Source organism: Zophobas morio, unplaced genomic scaffold (assembly GCF_036711695.1).
Source record: "Zophobas morio isolate AGI-343-1 ecotype UQ-CSIRO unplaced genomic scaffold, CSIRO_AGI_Zmor_V1 ptg000021l, whole genome shotgun sequence".
Taxonomy (NCBI): Eukaryota; Metazoa; Arthropoda; class Insecta; order Coleoptera; family Tenebrionidae; genus Zophobas; species Zophobas morio.
In genome coordinates this window covers 20106300-20132427 of record NW_026972126.1, presented here as the reverse complement: position 1 = coordinate 20132427, position 26128 = coordinate 20106300, and the positions used below count along the sequence as shown (strand labels likewise).

Sequence of the window (26128 nt, the reverse complement as noted above, 5' to 3'; positions counted from 1 at the left end):
AAAAAAAATCTCGGGGGTCCCTAATGTCTTTTTTTCTTAAGAATTTGAAAAAATCTCGGAGTTCCTGGTGTTTTATTTCTGAAAAAGTTGAAAAAATCTTGGTTGTCCCTAGCGCCATTTTTTTAAGAATTTGAAAGAATCTCAGGGACTGTTTTATTTTCGAAACAATTTCTAGGAATCTAGCTAGTGTTCTGTTTTTGAAAGAACTTCAAGAAATCTCGAGGGTGCCATGTGTTTCTTTTTAAGAATTTGAAAAAATCTCTGGGTCTCAGGTAATTTATTCTTGGAAAACGTTGAAAGAATTTCGGAGCTTCGTTTACTAATTTCAAAAAATATTGGGGTTCCCTGGTGTTTTGTTTTTGAAAGAAGTTGAAAGAATTTCAGGAGTCCCTTGTGTTTTATTTTTGAAAGAACGTGAAATATGTCAAAAGATTTTCAAAGGGTTTCGGGGTCCGTGATGTTTTATTTCTGAAAAAATTTGAAAAACCTGGAATGTTTCTAGCGCTTTTTTCACAAGAATTTGAAAGCATCATCTTAAGTATCTTTGGTGTTTTGTTTCTGAACAATTTGAAAAAATCACGAGGTTCTCTAATGCGTTTTTTTTTTTTAATCTGAAAGAATCTCGGGGTCCCTAATGTTCTGTTCTGAAAAAATTGAAAAAATCTCGCAGGTCCCTAATACTTTTTTTTTAATTTGAAAGAATCTTGGACACTAGTGTCATTTTTTAAAATTTGAAAGAATCTCTGTTTTTGTTTTTGAAAGAAACAAAACCTTGTTTTGTCTGAAAAAAAATCGAGTCCCTAATGCCTTTTTCAAGAATTTTGGAAGAAATTTCGAAATTTGGTGCTCTATTTTTTAAAAAAGTTGAAAGATTCCAGGGAATCCTTTCTGTATTTTTTTTTTTTAATTTCAAAACATCCCCGAGACTCATTATTTTATTTTTGAAAGAATTTGGAAAAACGTTGGGGGACCTATTGTTTTTGTTTTTAAAAAAGTTGAAAAAATCTCGATGGACCCTAATGCCTTAAAAAAAATTGAAAAAAAAACTCGAGCGTCCCTAATGCTTTTTTTTAGAATTTGAAAGAATTTTGGATCCCAAGTGTTTTCTTTTTAGAATTTGAAAGAATCTCGAAAGCCCCTAGTGTTTTGTTGTGAAAAAATTTGAAAAAATCTTGAGAGCCTCTAGTACCTACTTTATAAAAATTGGGAGAAATCTCAAGAATTCACAAGAATTTGAAAGAATCTTCTTGAGTCCCTAGTGTTCTATTCCTGAACGATTTGAAAAAATCTCGAGAGTCTCTAATGTCTTTTTTTTAAGAATTTGAAAGGATCTCGGGTTTTATTTCTGAAAAAGATTTAAAGAATTTCGATTATCCCTGGTGCCTTTTTTTAAGAATTTAAAAAAATCCCAAGGACTCTTTTATTTATTTTTGAATGAATTTGAAGAAATGTCGAGAGTCCTAGTGTTCTGATTTTGAAAGAATTTCAAAGAATCTCGAAGGTGCTAGTTTTTTTTTTTAAGAATTTGAAAAATCTCTAGGTCCTAGGTAATTTATTTTTGAAAAATGTTGAAAGAATCTCGGCGGCCCTTGTGTTTTATTTTTGAAAGAATGTCGAGGGGTCCTAGTGTTTTTTTTTTCTGATAGATTTTGAAATGGTTTCAGGGTGCGTGGTTTTTATTGCTGAAAAATTTAAGAACCTCGAGGGTTTCTAGCGCTTTTTTTTAAGAATTTGACAGAATCACAGGATCTTCAACAAATTATTTTTCAAAGAAGTTGAAAGAATCTCTGGGTTCCTTTGTGTATTTTTTTAACATTTTGGGGGTCCGCAGTGTTTCATTTTTTTGAAAAATTTGAACGAATCTTCGATCCCTTTTTCAAGAATTTGAAAGAATCTCGAGAGTTCCTAGCGCTTTTTTCTGATAATTTCGGGTTTCCTGGCGTTTTGTTTTTGAAAGAAGTTGAAAAAATTTCAAAAAGTCCCTTCCGTTTTATTTCTGAAAGAATTTTAATGAATTTCAGGGGCTGCTAGTGTTTCATTGTTAAAAGAAAAAAAAAATCTTGGAAGATTCTACTGTACTGTGTTTGAAAGAATTTAAAAGAATCTCGGAAGCCCTTAGTGTTTTATTTCTGAAAAAAATTCGGGCGCCCCTAGTGTCCTTTCTAAGAATTTTTTTGAAAGAATCTCAGGATCTCTGGTCTTTTATTTCTAAAAAAGTTAAAAGAATCTCGGGGTTCCCTAGTGAATTTTTTTAATATATTTTAAAAGAATCTCGAGCTACCCGGGTTAAAATAATAATCTACGAATAATAACAAAATACATATCGATACATACAAAAGACATGAAAATGAAAACAGAAAAAACTAAAATGAAAAAAGGTCCCACAATTGTATCATAATCGTGTTGTAATAGGTAATCTAAATCGCAAATTTTTTGCTTACTCAACCACAATCAGTTAATAAAATAAGGTAAACGACATACCTCGTAACACTCGGCCACAATTAACTAACCAAATTTAACTCCAATGGCCCGTACTTGCCCAAAACGCCCTCATTCGATTTTAGCCCAAATCGCCAAAAACTGTCAATAACACCAACTATCACCAAAACCATACCAACCATCCACCAACACCGCCACCGCTACTGCAAAACCAATCCACACTCTACCACATGCGCATGCAACAGCGACTTTAGCGCAAAACCACATGCACTAATCCGCCCCTGCCCATTCGAAGAGCAAACTGCTGGCTCGCGATGACAACACAACAATTGGTCAATCCATTACAAAACCATTGAACATTATTTATAGCCATTGTGGCATAAATAAATCAAGTAATTTTCTCAACGACCTCAAACTGCACTCTCCGACCCTTCGTCGGATACGCGAAAAGCGCACCAACCGACGCCTCATTCCTTATTCATAACGCTCTAAAAACCCTGAACCATTTTAGGAAAATGACCGGTTACAATAGCACATGACCCCCGGTTTATTAAAAAAATGGGGTCATTAAACCGCCGAAAAATGATTATTCGAGTTCGGGTCGTTCACACGTTTCAAGACTCACAAATTGACGGAAACGGAAGTTCAAGGCCGTGCGAGATCCGACACCCGGGTTTCATCAATCGGAGTCACGCAAGGACGGTCATTCAAGGACAAGGATAAATACGCAGGAGACAAATTTGATTTGAATTTTGCGGGAAGGGCGGCTGGTGACTGGCGCGAGTTAAGTGGTGGGGGTGATGGGGAAAAGAAGGGAAATTAAGACGTGTGTAGTCGGTCGCGAAGTTTGGATCGACGGGTGGATGGAGGCTGTCGAGTGGAAAATGACGGTGCTGTTGCCGTTTTTAGCGCTTTCGGGTGTAAAAATAGACGGTTTGGTGACATCGATCTGATAACTTTTGACATTGACATTTGATAATGCTGTATTATTAATCGCAAACTTAGTTCAACTCTGTGATCCAATTTGTAGCTAATTGACGCTGCCCACTTCGATTTTTTTTTCAAGTATTTTTTCTTGTAGACTATTAATTTTATAATTTCCTTTAAGTCGGCGGTGGAAACTATAAATAGCCGATTTCTGTTATTGAAATTACAGGATTATCCATATATTTCGAGAGAGAATTATTAGAAATTTTAAACATAGCGACGAGAATAAAAATAATATTCTAAGAATGCTCCGTAGTGCTTTTACATTACGAATATCGTCAAGGGCTTTTTAAATTTTACGTTGAACTTTATCCTCCGATTTAATATGTAATCACGTTATAAAAACGGCTAAAATCTGATATTATACTTCATCATCTAACTTTCTACACAAAAAAAAAAAAAATCGAATTCAATAAAGTCTCTGTTAGCTTTGATCGTATCACATAATAAAGAAAATATTTCAAATTCAGCAACGTGAAAGTCGGATATTATTAGTTTTTTAAATTTGAAAAACAGTAATATTCCCTCGGTAGTAAAGTAATGAAAAAGGCAATTATTAGAAATTGTCTCGAGGCATAAAGTAAAAAAATGCTAAACGACACAATTACATGGTTTTCAAATTATGAAAATATTTCTTTACTTTTGTAAACTGGGAGAAGTACGAGAAATAAAGATTTTTAGAACCGAAAATTTGAAAAATCGAGAACTTGAAAAGTGCAAAAGTTGAAAAATTGAAAAATAGGGAAATCGAAAAAATAAAAAATCGAAACATGGATCTTGATAAATGGAGAAATCGAAAAATTGAAAAACTGAAAAATCTAAAACCGAGAAGTCGAAAAATCCAGAAATCTAAAATGGAAAAAATGAAAAATCAAAATATCTAAAAATGTAAAAAGTAAAAACTCGAGAAGTCGGAAAATCGAAAAATTGAAAAATCGTGAAAGCGAAGCACCAAAAAATTTAGATATTAAAAAAACTCACAATTGAAATGTCGAAAAATTGGAAAGATGAAAAATCAAATCAAATCAATAGAAAATTTGATACATCCAGAAATTGAAATATGAAAAGACCGAGAAATCGAGAAGTTTGAGAAGTTGAAAATTTGAAAATAGACAATCGGAATAGCCCAAATTTTATAATCGAAACAACGAAATATTGAAAAATCGAAACATCGAAACCTCGACACTAAAATAAAAAAATTGAACAATAAAACAATTAAAGATTGAAAAATTGAACGAATTTGTCGGTTTTTCAACTTCTCGATTCTTCAGTTTTTTGACTTCAATTTACTACTTCTCGATTTTTTACTTTTTCCATTTTTTGATATTTCCATTTTTCGATCTTAAGATTTTTTGACTTCTCAGTTTCAGATTTTTGCTTGATCAATACAAGATTTCTCTGTTTAAGTTTTTTTAATTATTTTCGATTTGCTGTTTATCGAGATATCGATTTCCTAATTTTTCAACATTTCAGTTCTGGGATTTTTCAATTCTAGATTTCCGATTTTTCGACTTCACGATTTCTCGATTTTTTAAAGTTTAGATGTTTTTATTTTTCAATTTTTTGATGTTTCGATTTTTCGACTTCTCAGTTTTAGATTTTTGGTTTATCAATTTCTCAATTTATAAAATTTTTGATTTTTGGTTTTTGAATTTTTTAATGTTTTGAATTGATCTTTGAATTTTTCCACTTTTCGGTTCTTCAATTTTTAGATTTCCAAAATTTTCGACTTCTCGATTTCTGGAGTTTTTACTTTTTAGATTTTGAATTTTCCTATTTCTCCAATTAAAATTTTTTGATTTCTCGATCTCTGGATTTTTCGACTTTTCGATTTTTCCACTTACCGGTTTTTAAATGTTTTGTTTTTTTTTCTATTTCTCTGCTAATTGAGATTTAGATGTTTCGATTTTTTAATATTTTTTGATATTTTCAGTTTTCGATCTTAGGATTTTTTTGACTTCTCAATTTCAGATTTTTGGTTTTTCAATTTCTCAATTTCTAAAATATTTGATTTTCGGTTTTTCAATTTTTTAATGTTTTGATTTGACCTTTGAACTTTTCGACTCGGTTCTTCAATTTTTAGATTTCTAAAATTTCCGACTTCTCGATCTGCATTTTTTACTTTTTAGATTCTTGAATTTTTCTATTTCTCCAATTTTAGATTTTTTGTTTCTCGAACTCTAGATTTTTCGACTTTTCGATTTTTCAACTTATCCGTTTTTAAATTTTTTGTTTTTTTTCTATTTCTCTGTTCATTGACATTTCGATGTTTCGATTTTTTAATATTTTTTGATATTTTCATTTTTCGATCCAAGGATTTTTTGACTTCTCAATTTCAGATTTTTGGTTTTTCAATTTCTCAATTTCTAAAATTTTAGATTTTTGGTTACTCAATTTTTTAATGTTTTGATTTTTCGACTTTTCGGTTCTTCAATTTTTAGATTTCTAAAATTTTCGACTCCTCGATTTCTCGATTTTTTACTTTTTAGTTTCTTGAATTTTTGTATTTCTCCAATTTTAGATTTTTTGATTCCTCGATCTTTGGATTTTTGGACTTTTCGATTTTCGATTTTTCAATTTATCCGTTTATTTTTTTTTTCCAATTTTCCGACATCAGTTTTGGGATTTTTCAATTCTTTGGTGTTTCGATATTTCAATTTTTCAATGTTTCGGTGTTTAAACTTTTTGATGTTTCAATTTTTAGATTTTTCTTTTGTTCAGTTTTCTAATATTTAAATTTTTCAATGTTTCGATTTCTCGTTCCTTTCATGTTTCAAATTTTCCATGTTTCGATTTTTCGATTTTTCATTTTTCCAATTTTTGCGATGCTTCGATTTTTCGATTATTGAATTTCCCAATTTTTCGACATTTCAGTTTTTGGATTTTTCATTTTCTCAATTTTTTAGTCTCCCGAAACTGAAATGTCGAAAAATTAGGAACTCGAAAAATTGAAAAATCCAAAGCTTGAGAAATCAAAACAACGAAAAATTTTCCATTTTTCGAATTTTTGATATTTTCATTTTTCGATCTTCGGATTTTTTGACTTCTCAGTTTCACAGTTTTCGGTTTTTCAATTTTTCGATTCCTAGAATTTTTGATTTATCAATTTTTCCGTGTTTTAATTTTTGTATTTTTTTTCGATTTCTCTGTTTATCGAGATAGCGATGTTTAGATTTTTCAATTGTTCCAATTCCCAATTTTTTACTTTTTTCGATGTTTCGATTTATCATCGAATGTGGGCTATTTCGATTTTTCTACTTTTTAATTTTCCAACCTCTCGGCTTTTCGGTTTCTCGATTTTTTCATGTTTCAATTCTTCGAAGTTTCACAGTTTCCATGTTTCGATTTTTCTTTTTTCCAATTTTCGATTTTTCGACTTTTAGATTTTTTGACTTTTCGATTATTCGACTTCTCGATTTCTCGATTTTAAAGTTTATGTATTTTTATTTTCCAATTTTTCGATTTTTTGATGTTTTATTTTTTCGAGTTTTGGATTTTCCGACTTCTCAGTTTTAGATTTTTGGTTTTTAAATTTCTCAATATCAAAAATTTTTGATTTTTTGGTTTTTCAATTTTCTAATGTTTTGATTTCCCTATCTTTGAATTTCAGTTTTTAGATTTCTAAAATTTTTGAGTCTTCGATTTTTCAATTTCTCGATGTTTAAATTTTTTAATTTTTTATTTTTTCGATTTCTCTGTTACGATGTTACAGCTAATCGAATTTCGATTTTTCAATTTCTCAACTGCCTGACTTTTCGATTTCTCCATGATTTCATGTTTCAATTTATCGATGTTTCAATTTTCGATGTTCTGATATTTAAAGTTCTCGGTTTTTTTCGGCTTTTAGATTTTTCGTTTTTCCAATTTTTCGAGATTTCGATTTGTCAATTTTTCGATTCTTCAGTTTTTCGATTTTTTAATTTTTCATTTTTCGACATCTCGAATTCTCAGTTTTTTTAGATTCTTAAATTTTTCTATTTCCTAAATTTTAGATTTTTTGATTTCTCGATCTTTGGATTTTTCGACTTTCCGATTTTTCAATTTTTTGTTTTTGTTTTCTATTTCTCTATTTATCGAGGTTTCGATGTTTCGATTTTTTAATTGTTCAATTTCCCGATTTTTTGTTTTTCCAATTCTTCAATTTTTTGGTGTTTCGATATCTCGATTTTTCAACATTTTCGGTGAACGAGAAATCGAAAAATGGAAACATCAAAAAATCAAAAACTTGAATTACTGAAAAATCACAAGATGGAAAAATTGAAAAATCGAAAAAGGAAAAAATCGGGAAATCGAAACATCAAAAAATTGAAAAATCGAAAAATCAAAACATCAAAAAATCAAAAACTTGAAAAACTGAAAAATCAAAAGATCCAAAAATTTAAAAATAAAAAATCGAAAAATTCAAAAATATCTAGAATAAATATTTAACTGGGATTCATAAACCACAAGTTCAGGACAATTTTACATTTGAACATTTAAATAATATTTATTCGAAAAAAAATGAAAAGTCGAAAAATTCACAGATCGACAAATCAAAATATCAAAAAAATCCAAAATTTGAAAAATAAAAATACATAAACTTTAAAAAATCGAGAAATCGAGAAGTCGCAAAATCGAAAAGCTGTAGAATTAAAAATTTGAAAAATCAATAATTGGAGACAAAAATTGAGAAATCGGAAAATTTGAAAAATCGAAAAATTAAAAAATCGAGAAATTGAAGTACCAAAAAATGTAGATATTACAAAAACCCAAAACTAAAATCTCGAAAAATTGGCAAGACGAAAAATCGAAATGCAGAAAAATCGGATCATCGAAAAATCTTAAATCGAAATGCCGAAAATTTGCAACATCCAGAAACTGAAATATGAAAAGACCAAAAAAAACGATAAGCTGAAAATTTGAAAAATAGACAATCGGAATGGCCTAAATTCGATAAATCGAACGACGAAATATTGAAAAATGCGGACATTGAACAATTGAAAAAGCGAAACCTCGAAATTTCGATAGAGGATCCGAAAAATTGAAAAATCGAAACATTTAAACATCGAAGTCAAAAATTTAAGAAAACGAAAAATCCAAAACTCGAGAAATCAAAACAACGAAAAACCGAAAAATTGAATTTCTCGATTTTTCAGTTTTTGAATTTTTCAATTTTTCGATTTTTTGATTTTTCAATTTTTTCATTTTTCGATTTCTGATATTTTCATTTTTGGGTCTTTGGATTTTTTGACTTCTCAGTTTCAGATTTTTCCGTTTTTCAATTTTTCGAATTCTCTGTTTATCGAGATTTGTTCAATTTTCCGGTTTTTTACTTTTTTTCGATGTTTCGATTTATCATCGAATGTGGGCTATTTCGATTTTTCTATTGCTTCATTTTCCAACCTCTCGACTTTTCGATTTCTCGATTTTTTCATGTTTCAGTTTTTCGAAGTTTCACATTTTCCATTTTTCGAGTTTTCATTTTTCTAATTTTTCAGTGTTTCGATTTTTCAATTATTCGATTTCCCAATTTTTCGACATTTCAGTTCTGCGATTTTTCAATTCTACAGATTTTCGATTTTTCGACTTTTAGATTTAATTGAGAAATTGAAAAACTGATAAGTCGAAAAATTCAAAATTTGAAAAACATAAAAAAATCGAAAAATCGAAAAGCTTTTCGATTTTTAGATTTCTCGATGTTTTGATGTTTTTATGTTTTTCAAATTTTGGATTTTTCGACTTCTCAGTTTTTCAATTTCTCAATTTCTAAAATTTTTGATTTTTTGGTTTTTCAATTTTATTGTTTTGATTTCTTTATCTTTGAATCTCGATCTTTTCATGCTTCAATTTCTCGATGTTTAAATTTTCGATGTTCCAATTTTTTAAATTCAGTTTTTCGGATTGTCGGCTTTAAGATTTTTCGTTTTTCCAATTTTTCGAGACCTCGATTTTTCAATTTTTCGATTCTTCAGTTTTTTTTAACTTTTCATTTTTCGACTTCTCGAATTCTAGATTTTTTACTTTTTAGATTCTTGAATTTTTCTATTTCTCCAATTTTAGATTTTTTGATTTCTTGATCTTTGGATTTTACGACCTTTCGATTTTTCAATTGATCCGTTTTTAAATTTTTCGTTTTTATTTTCTATTTCTCTGTTTATTGAGATTTAGATGTTTCGGTATTGAAACTTTTTGATGTTTCAATTTTTCGATTTCTCGTTCTTTTCATGTTTCAAATTTTCCATGTTTCGATTTTTCGATATCTGGGTTTTTCGATTTTCGACTTTTTGGATTTCCGATTTTTCATTTTTCCAATTTTTGCGATGCTTCGACTTTTCCATTATTCAATTTCCCAATTTTTCGACATTTCAATTTTTTGTGTCTACAAAAATCCCGAAACTGAAATGTCGAAAAATTAGGAACTCGAAAAATTTAAAAATCGAAAAGTCCAAAATTCGAAAACCGAAGAATCCAAAGCTCGAGAAATCAAAACAAGGAAAAACCGAAAAGTTGAACAATCGAAAAAATTTCCATTTTTCGATTTCTTGACTTCTCAGTTTCAGAGTTTTCGGTTTTTGAATTTTTCGATTTCTAGAATTTTGGATTTATCAATTTTTCCGTGTTTTGATTTTTTAATTTTTTTTTTTCGATTTCTCTGTTTATCAAAATGCGATGTTTCGATTTTTCAATTGTTCAATTTCCCAATTTTTTACTTTTTTCGATGTTTCGATTTATCACCGAATGTGGGTTATTTCGATTTTTCTATTTTTTAATTTTCCAACTTCTCGACTTTTTGGTTTCTCGATTTTTTCATGTTTCAATTTTTCGAAGTTTCACATTTTCCATTTTTCAAATTTTCATTTCTCTAATTTGAGAATTGAGAATTGAAAAATCCCAAAACTGATGTCGAAAAATTGTAAAAACAAAAAATTGGCAAATTGAACAATTAAAAAATCGAAACATCATTTTTAGATTTTTGGTTTTTCAATTTCTTATTTTCTAAAATTTTTGATTTTTTGGTTTTTCAATTGTTTAATGTTTTGATTTCTCCATCTTTGAATTTTTCGACTTTTCGGTTTTTTAATTTTTAGATTTCTAAAATTTTTGGGTTTTCGATTTTTCAATTTCTCAACTGGCCGACTTTTCGGTTTTTTGATGTTTTCATGTGTCAATTTTCGATCTTCCGATTTTTTAAGTTCTCGGTTTTTCGGCTTCAGATTTTTCGTTTTTCCAATTTTTCAATTTTTTAACTTTCCATTTTTCGACTTCTCGATTTTTACTTTTTAGATTCTTGAACTTTTCTATTTCTTAAATTTTAGATTTTTTGATTTCTCGATCTTTCGACTTTTCGATTTTTCAATTTTGCCGTTTTTAAATGTTTTGTTTTTTGTTACGATTTTTTAATTGTTCAATTTCCTGATTTTTTGTTTTTCAAATTTTCTGACATGAGTTTTGGAATTTTCCAATTCTTCAATTTTTTTAAGTTTCGATACTTCCATTTTTCAATGTTTGTGAGCGTGAAATCGAAAAATTGAAACATCAAAAAATCAAAAACTTGAAATACTGAAAAATCACAAGATAGAAAAATTGAAAAATCGAAAAAGGAAAAAATCGGGAAATCGAAACCCCAAAAAATTGAAAAATCGAAAAATCAAAAATTTTAGAAATCTAAAAATTGAAAAACCAAGAAGTCGAAAAATCCGAAGATGAAGAAATCAAAAGATCAAAAAATCAAAAACTTGAAAAACTGAAAAATCAAAAGATCGAAAAATTGGAAAATCGAAAATTTAAACAATCCACACATTGTGTTGAGAAGTTGAAAAATTGAAGAATCGAAATATTGAAAAATTCAAAAAACTGCTACATGGGTAAATCGAAAAGTCAAAAATTGAAAAATCCCGAAACTGAAACTTAGAAAAATCGAAAATTGAAAAATTGTAGAATCAAAAAACGGAAAAAACCGAAACCTGAAATATCGAAAAATCCAGAAATCGAAAGTTGAAAAATCCAGAAATCGAAAAACCGAAAAATTCAGAAATCTCGATGTCTAGAATAAAAATTTAACTCGGATTCATAAACCACAAGTTCAGGACTATTTTGCATTTGAACATTTAAATAAGATTTATTCGAAAAAACTCTAAGATGACATCATGGGGATAAACGATTTTAAAGCGAAAGTGGAGTTACAAGGGACGAGAATTGAAGATGAGTACAACATATATATGAAGAGAATCAAAAATACAAACAAAAAAAAACTCAGAAGGAAAAATTCTCTTGGAAACAACAGAAAACTGGGGTGATAAATACTAAATCGAAATAAAGAGAAAGAAAGAAGCACAGCAAAATATCAATAAAGAAAGAAGAAGCAGGAAGAAAAAAATAAAGAAAAAGAGAAGTTGAGAATGGGGGGACAGTGGATGACAGGGGAAGCAAAAATGAGATACGAAAACAATTTTCTTCATATTGACAAACTAACACTAATCAGACGATTCTGTAGTAAACTCCAACTACAGCCCTTTTTCCACACACTCCCTGCAATTTCCAGCTTATCTCCAACCCCATCCGTCGCCAATTCCATGCGACAAAAAACCAGCCCCTGTAACTTAAAGAAGCACCTGCTCCTAGACACGCTCCTTCGGATTCAATTTCCCGATCTAGGATATTTTCGGCGCGCCGTCACGAAGAAGCCGCATCGTGGAATTAATCGGAAGCGCCGCCGTCGGGGGATTCAAAGGATTCGATAATAATAACGGGGCTTCGCAAAGCACAGAACAACATGTATGGATATATCGTGCGAAGCAACTAGTGTCTGTTTATATAATATCGATCGCTGAAGAGTCTCGACTTCGTAATTTAATGTTAGACAGGAGTTCGGGCCCAGACATTGTGTCCGGGGAAAAACGCGCAGAAAACGTCTGCTTTTTGTCGGCGACGGGACAAAGTAATCCCGACAGACCGAAAACGCCGACTTAACTGTTTCATATGTTTAACGAGGAAGTCGGATGTCTGGCCAAAAGGAGATCGAAGCGGCTAACAAGCCCGATAAAATTTTAAGACGAGGGAAACTGTTCAGGTTGGCGAGGGGAAAATCGCCGATTTATGAAACGCGGCGGGAACACACGTTTGGGAATGTTCAGGATAATGCGATTTTTATGAGGCTTTAAGACCGTCAAATTTTTGGAAAAAATATCTAAATTTCACTGTAATCGGTCCAGTAGTTTCGGAGAATAATAATAATAATGAAACTAGATATCTGCACACAAAATTCGCGTTCCAAATATTCGCATAAAATTTTATTTTTCGTAAAAATTCGCAACACAACGAAATCATTTCAATCGACTCACAGAAGTAGAAATTCCTTCCGCCAACTGCACAAACATCGCCCCTATCAACTCCACCATCACTTTTTAATTTCGTTCCGATGAAATCTGGGCGCTGTTCGAAGACGTCGTAAAACAAAAACTGATTAAAAGCGCTCCTCGCCCGGAAACCTCTAGGTTAAAAGCGCTTCTATGCACAATCAGCGAGGACTAAATTAAAAGAAATTGACGCAACAAAGAGACAAAAAGTTAACGAGCACAATAATAATTAACTTTACACTACAATTAGCGTTAACTCTTTAATTAGCAATTTCCTGTGACGAACGACTGCTTTAGAAAAGTCCAACTACTCCCGACCCGGCCAATCTCTCCTACAGAATTAGCAATTGTTTTACGACGAAAATAAACCAGCCATTAAATCGGCCATAAAGAGACAATCGCTGCGGGAAATTAGGGACTTTTTATCCGGATTAAAACGCACTCCCACATAAAAAACGGGCAAGAACATCGCTAATCAAACGGGAAAAATTGGCGGAGGCGCCGGGACTGCTGTAATGCGTCTCCGTCAAATGATAAAAAGAGCCTCTTTGTGTAAGTTGGGGCAATGGGACTGCTTAATTTACAAGCGGGATCGATCGTACTCCAAGTTCAAGGTTTCGGACCTTGGCAACAAAATTTACAAGTTTATTGCTTATAAAAAATTTAAATTACTTAGGAGCAGCGCCATGAAAACGTATAATGCACGTTATGACATCGTATCTATCTTCGTACTGAGTAAACATACGGACCCGAAGTGAGAAAATGTAGGTATACGAAATGGGAGTAGAGGACGACGCGAATTTGCACAAAAGTGGTGGAATTTTAATATGTGGCGGTTTTTCACACAATGCCGCCACTTTTTACATTTAAATGAGTCGTTAATTGTTATAATTCGGCCTTAAAATAAGACACTTGGGGCCCCCGAGAAGCTTTCACATTCTTAGAAAAATACATTTTCAAAAAAGGCAGTTCGTCGCCTGAGAACTTGTTTGATCTACCGACCAGCGTGCACTCAGGCCAATATCGACTCTAAGCGATTTATCTATAAGCCCACTTTCGTTAGAGCTGACGTGATACACATCCACTACGAAGAACTAAATTATCTTAACGATTTAATGCATAATGTTCTCGAATGGCAACATTTATATTTCAAATTGTATTACCAAATGGTAAAACGCTCACCAAAATTTGTCACTAACAATGAAACGACGTATTTTCAAAATTTTATAATAGTAGACATAATTTCAATTTTATATCATCCGTTTATAGTTTATGAATCCGCGTTAGGTTTTTACCTTAGACGTCAAGATTTTGGAAAAAAAAAATTACAATATTTTTCAATTTATAGTTATTGCCAGCATGTTAAATAGTTGGTCAAGATTTATCCGTTGATGCCCCCCAGGAGTTGATAACGTCATGTTACAATTTAGTTAAATAAATGTTCAATTTTACGATTTCTAAATATTTCGATTTTTCAAATTTTGACGTTTCTTAAATTTTCAGTTTTCCGATTTTTGAAGTAATCTGCTTTATTTTCTCAATTTTTTGGATATTTCTTTCAGTTTTGGGATTTTTCAATATTCCGATTTTTTACTTTTTGGATTTTCAATTTTTCGTTAAACTCTAGATTTCTCAATTTTTCAGTTTTTAAAATTTTATGGTTTTTGGATTTCTCGAGTTCACAGTTCTATATTTCAATGTGTCGATTTTCTGAATTTTTTAATTTCCGATTTTCCAATTTTTCTTTTTTGTCGATTTATCGAATTCAGATTTCGAATTTTTCGATTCATTAGTTTATCAATTTTTCGGTGTTTCGATTTTTGGATTTCTGGGTTTCTCGATTTCTTGCTTTTGGGCTTATCAATTATTCGATTTTTCCGTTATTCGAATTTTCGTTTTTTCAATTTTTTAAATTCTGGAGTTTCGATTTTTAAATTTTCGAAGAATTGTTCAATGTTTTGCATTTTAGCTTTTTCGATTTCCCGAGTTTTTGTTTTTTTTAGTTCTTCAGTATTTTTATTTTTCAATTTTTCCAATTTTGACGTCGCTAAATTTTCACTTTTCCAATTTCTCAATGAATCTATTTTTGATTTTCGCTTTCTCGACTACTCCAAGTTTCGATTTTTCGGTTCTTCAATTCTTCGACATTGCTTTTTTGGTTTTTCGATTTCTCAATTCTCCAATTTTATAATTTCTCAATTTTTGGATATTTCTTTCAGTTCTGGGATTGTTCAATATTTCGTTTCTTGGACTTTTCGATCTTTAGACTTCTGGATTATTCGATTTTTCAATTTTTCCAATTTTGACGTTTCTAAATTTTCAGTTTTCCGATTTCTGAAGTAATCTTTTTTATTTTCCCATTTCTCGACATCCCAAAGTTCCGATTTTTCACTTTTTCAATTCTTCAATTCTTCGATTTTTCAATTTTCCCATTTTGAATTTCTAAATTTTTTTGGATACTTCTTGCAGTTTTGGGATTTTTCAATATTTAGATTTTTTACTTTTCGGATTTTCAAGTTTTCGTTAAACTCCAGATTTTTCAATTTTTCAACTTTTCGAAGTTTTAATTTTTCAGTTTTTAAAATTTTATCGTTTTTCGACTTCTCGAGTTTTCTGTTCTTCTATATTTCAATGTTTCAATTTTCTGAATTTTTTAATTTTCAATTTTCCAATTTTTCTTTTTTCTCGATTTATCGAATTCAGATGTTTCGATTGCTGAATTTCTCGATTCATCAGTTTATCAATTTTTCGGTGTTTCGATTTTTGGATTTTTCGGTTTTACGATTTTTTACTTCTGAGCTTTTCAATTTTTTGATTTCTCAGTTATTCGAATTTTCAATTTTTCAATATTTTAAATTCTGGAGTTTCGATTTCGGGATTTGTCGATTTTTCATTTTTCGATTTTTAAATTTATATTTTCCAATTTTTATTTTTTGATGTTTGGACTTCTCAATTTTTTAATTTTGCTATCTGAATTTTTTAATTTTCAATTTTCCAATTTTTCTTTTTTCTCGATTTATCGAATTCAGATGTTTCGATTGCTGAATTTCTCGATTCATCAGTTTATCAATTTTTCGGTGTTTCGATTTTTGGATTTCTCGGTTTTACGATTTTTTACTTCTGAGCTTTTCAATTTTTTGATTTCTCAGTTATTCGAATTTTCAATTTTTCAATATTTTAAATTCTGGAGTTTCGATTTCGGGATTTGTCGATTTTTCATTTTTCGATTTTTAAATTTATATTTTACAATTTTTATTTTTTGATGTTTGGACTTCTCAATTTTTTAATTTTGCTATATTTTAATTGTTCAATGTTTTAAATTTTAGCTTTTTCGATTTCCCGACTTTTTGATTTTTCAGTTCTTCAGTATTTCTATTTTTTATTTTTTCACATTTTGACGTTGCCAAATTTTCAGTTTCGACTTCGATTTCTCAAAATTTCTACTTTTCGATGTTTTAATTTTTCAGTTTTTAAAATTTTATGGTTTTTCGATTTCTCGAGTTTTCTGTTCTTCCATATTTTAATGTTTCAATTTTCTGAATTTTTTAATTTTCGATTTTCCAATTTTTGACTTTGGGACTTTTCAATTTTTCGATTTTTCAGTTATTCGAATTTTCAATTTTTCAAGTTTTTAAATTGTGGAGTTTCGATTTCGCGATTTGTCGATTTTTAAATTTTAGATTTTCGAATTTTTATTTTTTGATGTTTAGCCTCCTCGATTTTTCAATTTTGCGATATTTTAGTTGCTCAATGTTTTAAATTTTATCTTTTTCGATTTCCCGATTTTTTAATTTTTCAGTTCTTCAGTATTTCTATTTTTCAATTTTTCAAATTTTGACGTTACTAAATTTTCAGTTTTCCGATTTCTCAATTAATCTATTTTTGATTTTTTCCTATTTCTCGACTTCTTCAAGTTTCGATGTTTCTGTTCTTCAATTCTTCGACTTTGCTTTTTTGGTTTTTCGATATCTCAATTTTTGGATATTTCTTTCAATTTTGAGATTGTTCAATATTTCGTTTCTTCGACTTTTCGATTTCTCGAGTTTTTATATTTTACTTTCAATTTTTCGAATTTTTAACTTTTTGATTTTCGATTTTGGCCTACTTCGGTTTCTCAATTTTTCAAGTTCTCGACTTTTCAACTCCTCGATTTCTCGTTCTGCTGATTTTTCGATTTCTCGATGTTTCAGATTTTGAATTTTCCCATGTTTCGATTTTTCAGTTCTTCAATATTTTTTTATTTTCCAAATTTTGACGGGTCTGAATTTTCAGTTTTCCGATTTCTCAATGATTTTTTGATGTTTAGATTTGTCCATTTTTCAATTTTACGATATTTTTAATTTTCAATGTTATAGATTTTAGATTTTTCGACTTTTCCATTTTTCAATTCTTCAAATTCTGACGTTTCTGAATTTTCAATTTTCCGATTTCTTGATTTTCAGATATTTCTTTCAGTTTTGGGATTGTTCAGTATTTTTCGATCTTTCGAGTTCTGGATTATACGATATTTCAACTTTTAAAATTCTAGATTTTTCGATTTCACGAGTTTTCATTCTTTTATAATTTAATTTTTTAATTTTCCGAATTTCTAACTTTTCGACTTTTCAACTCCTCGATTTCTCGTTCTTTTGATTTTTCGACTTCTGATGTCTCAGTTTTTGAATTTTTCGATGTTTCCATTTTTCGGTTTGTCGGTTTTTCGATTTTTTTCTTTTCGGCTTTTCGATTTTTCGATTTGTTGATTTTTCAGTTTTTCATTTTTTTTTATTTTTCAAATTTTGACAGGTCTGAATTTTCAGTTTTCCGATTTATCAATGAATCTATTTTTTGATTTTCCCGAAGTTTCGATATTTAAGTTCTTCAATTTTTCAATTTTTCAATTTTTGAAGTTTGTGATTTTTGGACTTTCTTTTTTTAATTTTCGATTTCTTAATTTTTTATAGTTCCCAATTTTTGGATATATCGTTCAATTTTGTGATTTTTTCCGTTTTTCGATTCTTCTATTTTTCTTGTATTTTTCAATTTTTCGATATTTGAGTTTTGGGATTTTCTAGTATTTCGACTTTTCGATTCTTCAAGTTCCGGATTTTTCTATTTCTTGACATTTTACTTTCGAGGATTTTCAATTTTTCGTTTTTTAAACTTTACATTTTTCAATTTTTCGACTGTTTTATAATTCGATTTTTCAATTTATCAACTTTTCGATATTCTACCTTTCCAATTTTTAAAATTTAAGGTTTTTCGATTTTTCGAGTTTTCAGTTCTTCTATATTTCAATTTTTCATCTTCCGAATTTTTCAATTTTCGATTTTTCAATTTTTCAAAATCTCGATTTATCGATCACGATTTTTTTTAATTTTTGTTTTGGATTTTCTTGTTTTTTTTTTTGTTTTCCTCGAGTTCCTCAATGTCTCTATTTTTGAATTTTTCGATTTTTAATTTTGCCGTTTATTAAAGTTTTTCGATTTAAAAATTTTTCGACTTTTCGATTTTTCAAGTTTTCGATTTATCAATTTTTTCAACATTATCAGTTTTGGGAACTTTTCAATGTCTGTTTTTTTAATATTTCGATTTTTTTAATTTTTTATTCTTCGATAAATTAATGTTTCAATTTTTCGGTTTTTCGATCACTGAGAGCTTTGTCGCATTACTGCTAAAAGTAAAAAATAGCCACCAAAATTGCGACCAAAAATATATAAAAATTAATACAAAATATAACACAAAAATTCTAAAACATAAAAACAACTGCAATGTATTGCAGAAATTTCTGAACGCTTAGAGTCGACATTGGCCTGAACGCGTTCCGGCCTGTGAATCAAACAAGTTCTGACGCGACGAGTTAAAACCCCCGAGAAGGTTTCACATAAAAAAAGACATTACCTAATTTAATTATAATTTGAAACAATTAACAATAAATAATTAAAACATACTTTGTTTTCATAAGTTTCTCGAACAGTCTGATCCTGTTACTCCACTGTAGAACACTTCACTCAGCCTTCACCCGTCCTTGTTTCTTCCGCGCCCAATTACCCCGTCTATTAGCCCCATTTTGGCAATTCCGCCACGGTGTAACGACTAGTTCACGCTTATCGACACGCGTTTAATTACCAATTTCCTGCAGCGTATAATTGATTTCACAGAATTACGCAGTAAGTAACAAGTTGATGCCGCTCGCTTCAATTATCCGAATTGAATGCTCACACAGTGGATCGATGGCGAGTCCTGCGTTCCTCCGAAAAATCCTTCCCCAGGATAAAACGCGCTGATAACGACGACGAAATAAATTCGACGGGTAACACAATACACGTTTAAGGAGCGTCCTTCGGCGCAAAACTGCATTACGGGGTAACGTTTGCGTGATCGACCATCCGCATCGATCTCAATTTTCAAATACATTTATTATTCAAGGCACTAACTGATCGTTTTAGCTGAATAAATGAAACAGAAAATAAAAGAAGTGGGTGAATTGGGGCGAAGTTGTTTTTGGGTCGGTTTACAACGAACGGAAAACGGTTTTGTGGGGGTTTGATACTGTCCAAGACATGGCAAGATTTTAAAAGTATTAATTAGAAAAGTTTGTCAGTTTGTATTAATTAACTCCTTTGACGCGGATAATTAATGCGTCACGTTCCGAACACGATCTTCCGGCAAAATTTAATACCAAAAAAACATGTTGATTTACAACGTTTTTTTTTTTTAGAATTTTGCAAAACTCGACCGACCTTGAAGAATCAAGTGCAGAAACGTTATCTGTGAGATTATCGACTTGAATAAGTTGTCTGGACACTCACCCTTCGACCCTAATTTTCGACACAGCACAATAGCGATATCTCAAAATCATCAAAAAACACACTTCAAAAATCAATACGTTTCAAGGAAGAATCCTCTTGAGATCTCTAATCGCATCACTTCTGTCAATTCAATCCTTCCCGTTATTGTAAATGAAAAATTACTAAGTCATAATTGCACTCATCTGATATCAACCAAGTATAAAAGACCGACTCGTCTAACCCGCAACACACTCTCAACTGTCCTGCTGAATCAAAGACATGAAGATCACCATTCTAGTACTGGCACTTTTTGCCACCCTCGTCTCAACCAACGTGGTCAAACCCCACTCCGACGAGTTCATCAAGATCATCAACGAAAAACAGTCCACTTGGGTCGCCGGAAGAAACTTCCCCGAAGACACTCCAATCGAGCAACTGAGACGCCTCAATGGAGCCCGTAAAGGCCACCGCAACAGCAAAGTCAAAATCCACGACGTGGTGGCTGCCGACATCCCGGAATCCTTCGACGCCAGAGACGAGTGGCCAGAGTGCCCCTCAATCAACAAAGTCAGAAACCAAGGTCAATGTGGCTCTTGTTGGGTAAGACAAAATCGATTACTGTTAGACCAAATCTAAGAGAAATTACAGGCCTTCGGAGCTGTCGAAGCCATGACCGACCGTCTTTGCATTGCCACCAACGGCGCCGTCGAGTTCGAGTTCGCACCAGAAGATCTGGTGTCTTGTTGCTACGACTGTGGTGATGGGTGCGACGGTGGCTGGCCTTCCGAGGCCTGGAGCTACTGGGTCCAAAATGGTATTGTTTCTGGAGGAGACTACAACTCCAATGAGGGTTGTCAACCTTATCCTTCTGAAGCGTACAACAACGGCCAGACCCCACGCTGTGAATCCCAATGTACGAATTCACAGTACAATGTAGCGTATAATCAAGACAAACACTATGGTGTCAAGAGCTACGGAATTAGTCGCAACGTGCAGCAAATCCAAGCCGAAATTATGACCAATGGGCCAGTGGAGGCCAGCTATGACGTCTACGACGACTTCTTTGACTACCAATCAGGTGTCTATCAACACACCTATGGTGAGTACGCCGGTGGACACGCAGTCAAAGTCGTTGGCTGGGGTACCGAAAATGGTACTCCTTATTGGCTGATTGCCAACTCGTGGGGCGCCGACTGGGGCCAACTGGGAGGATTTTTCAAGATCCTCAGAGGCGAAAACCACTGCTCCATCGAAGACGATATCAACTTTGGAGACCCAGAAGTCTAAATTTGCTGATATAAATGAAATAGTTCGTCAGTTAATAAAAAAATTTGTGTAACTTCTTAATTCATTCAAATTACCACTACCAGTTTCCTCATTACTCCTACGTGAGTCAGAAGGACGGGTCAAATGTCAAGGACAGAATAAGTGTGAGCGCGAATTATGTAAAAATTCTGATAACACAAATCAATATCCTGTAATTGTTCAAGTTACTTTTATCGGTTTATCACAATTTTTTTTGATTAGCTAGAAATCAAGTGGATGTTGTCGGCGGATTCATAAACCACTACAAGTTTAAATTTACCGTTTTAAATTAAATGTTTAGTCAATTGGCACCAATAAAGCTGGCGTTTAACTGTGTTTACGTAAATGAAGTTCTTTGTTTAAAGATGTTTAATTTAAGTTGCAAATATTAAGAGTTTCCTCATTAGTAGTGGCATGAGTCAGTGTGAAGGGTCAAATGTCAAAGACGGCGGTCATTCGAAAATAGTCGTCGGTGTTATCATTATCAATCGAGTGTAGATTTTTATCAACCAATAAATTCTACACAGGGTTTACACGATCCAGATAAGTTTACAATATGAAAATTACTTGGAAAATGCACACCATCGCTTTAATTGCAATTCAATTCCGCGTGAAATGTTTGAGCTACAAACCTAAATATTTATCATTTGGTTGCCTAAAATTACGTGAATGATTAGGCACGGATTTTCCAGCGATTTTTGTTTAAAAATACGCGTGCATGTATTTTCCGTTCCTGCGTTGTTTACGTCGGCGATCGCTAACATGTTATTTATATAAGTAATCGGCCGGAACATATTGCGGTCGTAATAACGTCGACTTTGAAAATTTTTCGTAAATAAATAGATCAAGTGGCAATTGACTGCTGTTCACTATTAAAAAATAAAATTAATGTTCCAATTGAGTGATAAATTTTAATCAGGGCTTGGAGTGCTTGCATTAAGATAACAGAAGAGAAAGCAAAACATCAAAAAATGACAACAAATCCTGCGTCTTTGAAAACTTATAAAATTTTATTTTGCGATTTCTTGTTTCTGGTGGGATCTATACATTGAAACAAATATAGACAAGACCAGTAACAGTGTAAGAAATTATTTTTTTGACACCCTATATTTTTTTAAAATTTTGAAATCGAAAAATTCTACAACTGAAATGTTGAAAACAATTGAAAAATCAAGAATTGAAAATTTTAAAATAAAAAAATTGGATAATTGTAAAATTGCACTATAAAATTGAAAATTCAAAACCGTGAAAAACTGAAAACAAAATGTTGAAAAACTAAAAGTCAAAAAATTTGAAAATCTAAACAACGAAATTCGGATAATCGAAAAATAAAAAATTATTATAAAATTGAAAATGGAAAGGTCCTAAAAAAACGGACAATTGAGAAATGGAAAAAATGTAAAAATATAAAACTCAAAAAACAAAAATAGCAAAATTACAAAATTGGATAACTGTGAAATCGAAAAATTCTTAAAATGTAAATCTGAAAAATTGAAAGATCGAATAATAATTTTAAAATGGAAAACTTGAAAACCAGATAATTGTAAAATCGAAAAATTACACAATTTACAAATCGAGAAACTGCGAAATTATGAAATTGAAAAATCAAAAATTGAAAATCGAAACAATGAAATTCGGATAATTGAAAAATCAACAGTTGAATAATTACAAAAAAAGTTAAAATCGAACAATTATAAAATTGAAAATTGTTAATTATCCGGTTTTTAATTAATCAATTTCATTTCTCACAATAGAAAATTGCAAAAAAGTAAAATCGAAAAATTGGAAAATCGAATACCTTTAAAATCGAAAAATTGGAAAATAATTAAAGTGAAAAATCAGAAACTTGAACAATTTTAATTGAAATTTGAACAATTAAAAATAAAAAAATTGACAATTTGTAAAATTACAAAATTGAAGAATTGGTTGAGTGTAAGGATCAATTTTTCAATTGTACAATTAAAAAATTCCAAATTACTAAAAAATTATTGAAACATGAAAAATTGAAAAATCCAAGGTTTCTAAAACCGAAAAATTGAAAAATTGGAAAATCTGATGACTGAAATATCAAAAATTGTGGACAATTTAAAAGTCGAAACATTTTTAAAATTAGAAACTAACAAAAGTAAAAAATTGCAACATTACAAAACTGGAAAATGGTACAATTTTGAAATTGAAAAATCGAAAAAGTGCAAAATATAATAAGATAATCAAAAACTTGGAAAATTGGAAATAGAAATTTTGAGATATTAAAAAAAATCAAAAAATTAGAAAATCGAAACAATGAAATTCGGATGGCTTTATAACAGGAAATTTGAAAAATAATTAAACTAAAAAATTAAAAACTTGAAAAATTTAAATTGAAATTGAACAGTTAAACATCAAAAAAATTGAAAATTTGTAAAATTACAAAATTGAAAAATTGGTTGAACGTAAAACTGAAAAAATTTCAAATTGTACAAATGAAAAATTACAAAATTATTAAATTCAAAAATCGAACATTTGAAAAATAAAAGATCGAAAACTTGAAAAATCCAGAAATTGGAAAATTTGATAATTGAAAAGTTGAAAAATTACAAAAATATAAAACTAAAATTCAAAAAAGTGCAACATTACATACAAAACTGAAAAATGGCATAATTTTGTAATTGAATAATTGAAAAATCAAAATGGATAAATTACAAAATTGAAAAATCGAAAAAGTGTAAAATTATGAAATTGGAAAATCAAAAACTTGGAAAATTGGAAATCAAAATTTTGAAATATTAAAAATCAAAAAGGAAAAAATGGAAACAAAGATATTCGGATAATTGAAAAATCAAAAATTATTGTTAAAATGAAAATTGAAAAATTGATTCATTAAAAATCGCACAAAATTGAAAAATTGTATAGAAATTGCAAAATGACGAAATTGGATAATTGTAAAATCGAAAAATTTATTGAACTGTAAATCCGAAAAAATGCAAAAACACAAAATTGAAAATCGAAAGTCATTTTAAATTTGAAAAACTGAAATATCAGATCATTGTAAAACCGAAAAAGTTAAAAATTTAAAAAATTGAAAAGAGAAACTGAAATTCGGATAATTGAAAAGTCAAAAATTGAATAATTGAAAAACCGACGAATTATAAAATTGGAAAATTGAGAAATTGATTGAATAACCAAATAATGTAAAACTGAAAAATCAAAAACGTGTAAAATCGAAAAGTTGGAAAATCAAAAACTTTTAAATCAAATTTGAACAATTAAAAATAAAAAAATTGGAAATTTGTAAAAATACAAAATTGAAAAAGTGGTTGAAAGTGAAATCGAAAAATTTTTAAATCGTAAAAACGAAAATTTGCAAAATTATTAAATTAAAAAATCGAACAACTAAAAAACGAAAATTGAAAAATTGATTCATTAAAAATCGCACAATCGTGATATTGAAAAATTGTACAAAAAATTGCAAAATTACGAAATTGGATAATTGTACAATCGAAAAAAAGTGTAAATCTAAAAAAAAAGCAAAAATTGAAAATTGAAAATCGAAAGTCATTCTAAATTCGAAAAACTGAAAAATCGGATAATTGTAAAACCGCAAAATTACAAAATTTAAAAATTGAAGATCGAAATCTCGAAAAATTAAAAATCAAAAATTGAATAATTGAAAAAACGAAGAATTATAAAATTGGAAAATTGAGAAATTGATTGAATAACCAAATAAATAACAAATCTGAAAATTGTAAAAATGTAAAATTGAAAAATCAAAAACGTGTAAAATCGAAAAGTTGAAAAATCAAAAACTTTTAATTCAAATTTGAATAATTAAAAATAAAAAAAACATTGGAAATTTGTAAAATTACAAAATTGAAAAAGTGGTTGAAAGTGAAATCGAAAAATGTTTAAATTGTAAAAATGAAAAATTCCAAAATTATTAAATTAAAAATCGAACAATCGAGATATTGAAAAACTGTACAAAGAATTGCAAAATTACGAAATTGGATAATTGTACAATCGAAAAAGTGTAAATCTGAAAAAAAGCAAAAATATAAAATTGAAAATCGAAAGTCATTCTAAATTCGAAAGACTGAAAAATCGGATAATTGTAAAACCGCAAAATTACAAAATTTAAAAATTGAAGACCGAAATTTCGAAAAATTAAAAATCAACAAAATGGAAAATCGAAACTTTGAAATTCGGATTATTGAAAAATCAAAAATTGATTGAATTGAATAACTAACAAACGTGAAAATAGTAAAAATGTGGAATTGAAAAATCAAAAGCGCCTAAAATCGAAAAATTGGGAAATCGCGCCTTTAAAAACGAAAAACTGTAAAATAATTAAGTTGAAAAATCAAAAACTTGAAAAGTTTAATTGAAATTTGGAGAATTAAAAATCAAAAAATTGGAAATTTGTAATATTACAAAATTGAAAAATTGGTTGAATGTAAAATCGAAAAATTATTAAATTGTAAAAATGGAAAATTGTAAAATTATTAATTGAAAAATGAAAAACCATAAACATATAACACTGAAAAATCGTATAATTTTGAAATTGATAAATTACAGAATTGAAAAATCGAAAAAATTCAAAACTATGAAATTGGATATTCAAAAACTTGGAAAATTGAAAATCGAAACAATGAAATTCGGATAACTTAAAAAACGAAAAATTATCAAATAATTAAGCTGAAAATTCAAAAACTTCAACAATTAAAATTGAAAAAAAATTGGATGATTATAAAATCATCATCAACACATACATCAAAATATTTACCATGTTCACGGTAAGTTTAAAACGTCTGCAAGATTTCAAAGCACTGGGTTTTGCAGTGTTATTATAGAATTTTAAAAATTCTAAAAATACATGTCTAGGAGTATAAAAAAAAATTACAGACGACAGACAGGCGCAACGGCAGAACATTTTTTTTATCTCTAGGGGTCATAAAACGTCTAGAAAACACGAAAGTCGAAATTCGTCAAAATAGCCCAGTTTGATGCGATTTCCGAAATGTGGAAACCAAAAAATCGATCGCTAATACCAGATAAATAAAATAAACACATGAAACTATTATTGATGAATTTTGCAACCACGATAGTCCGGTAATTGCGTTATAATTGAAGAAATTAGGTGTTTGTTCCGCAGATAAAAGTTAAATCGGGTCTTAAATTTGCCAACTCTTAAAGAATCTAATAATTTAATAATGTAGATCTAAACTTGGATAACACTTTGTATCCATGAAATATTCCACGAGGTACAAAAATCCATTTTTGCGATTACATTGTGTACATTCTATTTATATTACAAAA

At 29.9% G+C, this 26128-nt stretch overlaps 2 protein-coding genes across 8 annotated transcripts in view; one reads left to right on the top strand and one right to left on the bottom strand.

Annotated features, from left to right (window-relative positions):
• LOC135132453 (protein yippee-like 2) overlaps positions 1-26128 on the bottom strand; it is a 235654-nt gene that overhangs the window by 80562 nt on the left and 128964 nt on the right. Inside the window, exon 1 of one of the 6 annotated variants that reach the window (XM_064060555.1) lies at positions 2482-2645. The exons of the other annotated variants lie outside the window; for them this stretch is intronic. The gene's annotated coding sequence lies outside the window, so the exon portion shown is untranslated. Of the gene's footprint in view, positions 1-2481; positions 2646-26128 lie in introns of those variants that run through there. 6 annotated transcript variants of the gene reach the window in all.
• Positions 19771-26128, top strand: part of LOC135132644 (cathepsin B-like) — a 39389-nt gene continuing 33031 nt past the window's right edge. Inside the window, exons 1-2 of one of the 2 annotated variants that reach the window (XM_064060792.1) lie at positions 19771-20131; positions 20180-20866. In XM_064060792.1, coding sequence (XP_063916862.1) covers positions 19811-20131; positions 20180-20818 — 960 coding nt within the window. In that variant the 5' untranslated portion in view covers positions 19771-19810 and the 3' untranslated portion in view covers positions 20819-20866. Of the gene's footprint in view, positions 20132-20179; positions 20871-26128 lie in introns of those variants that run through there. The other variant, XM_064060791.1, reaches the window with a different exon arrangement.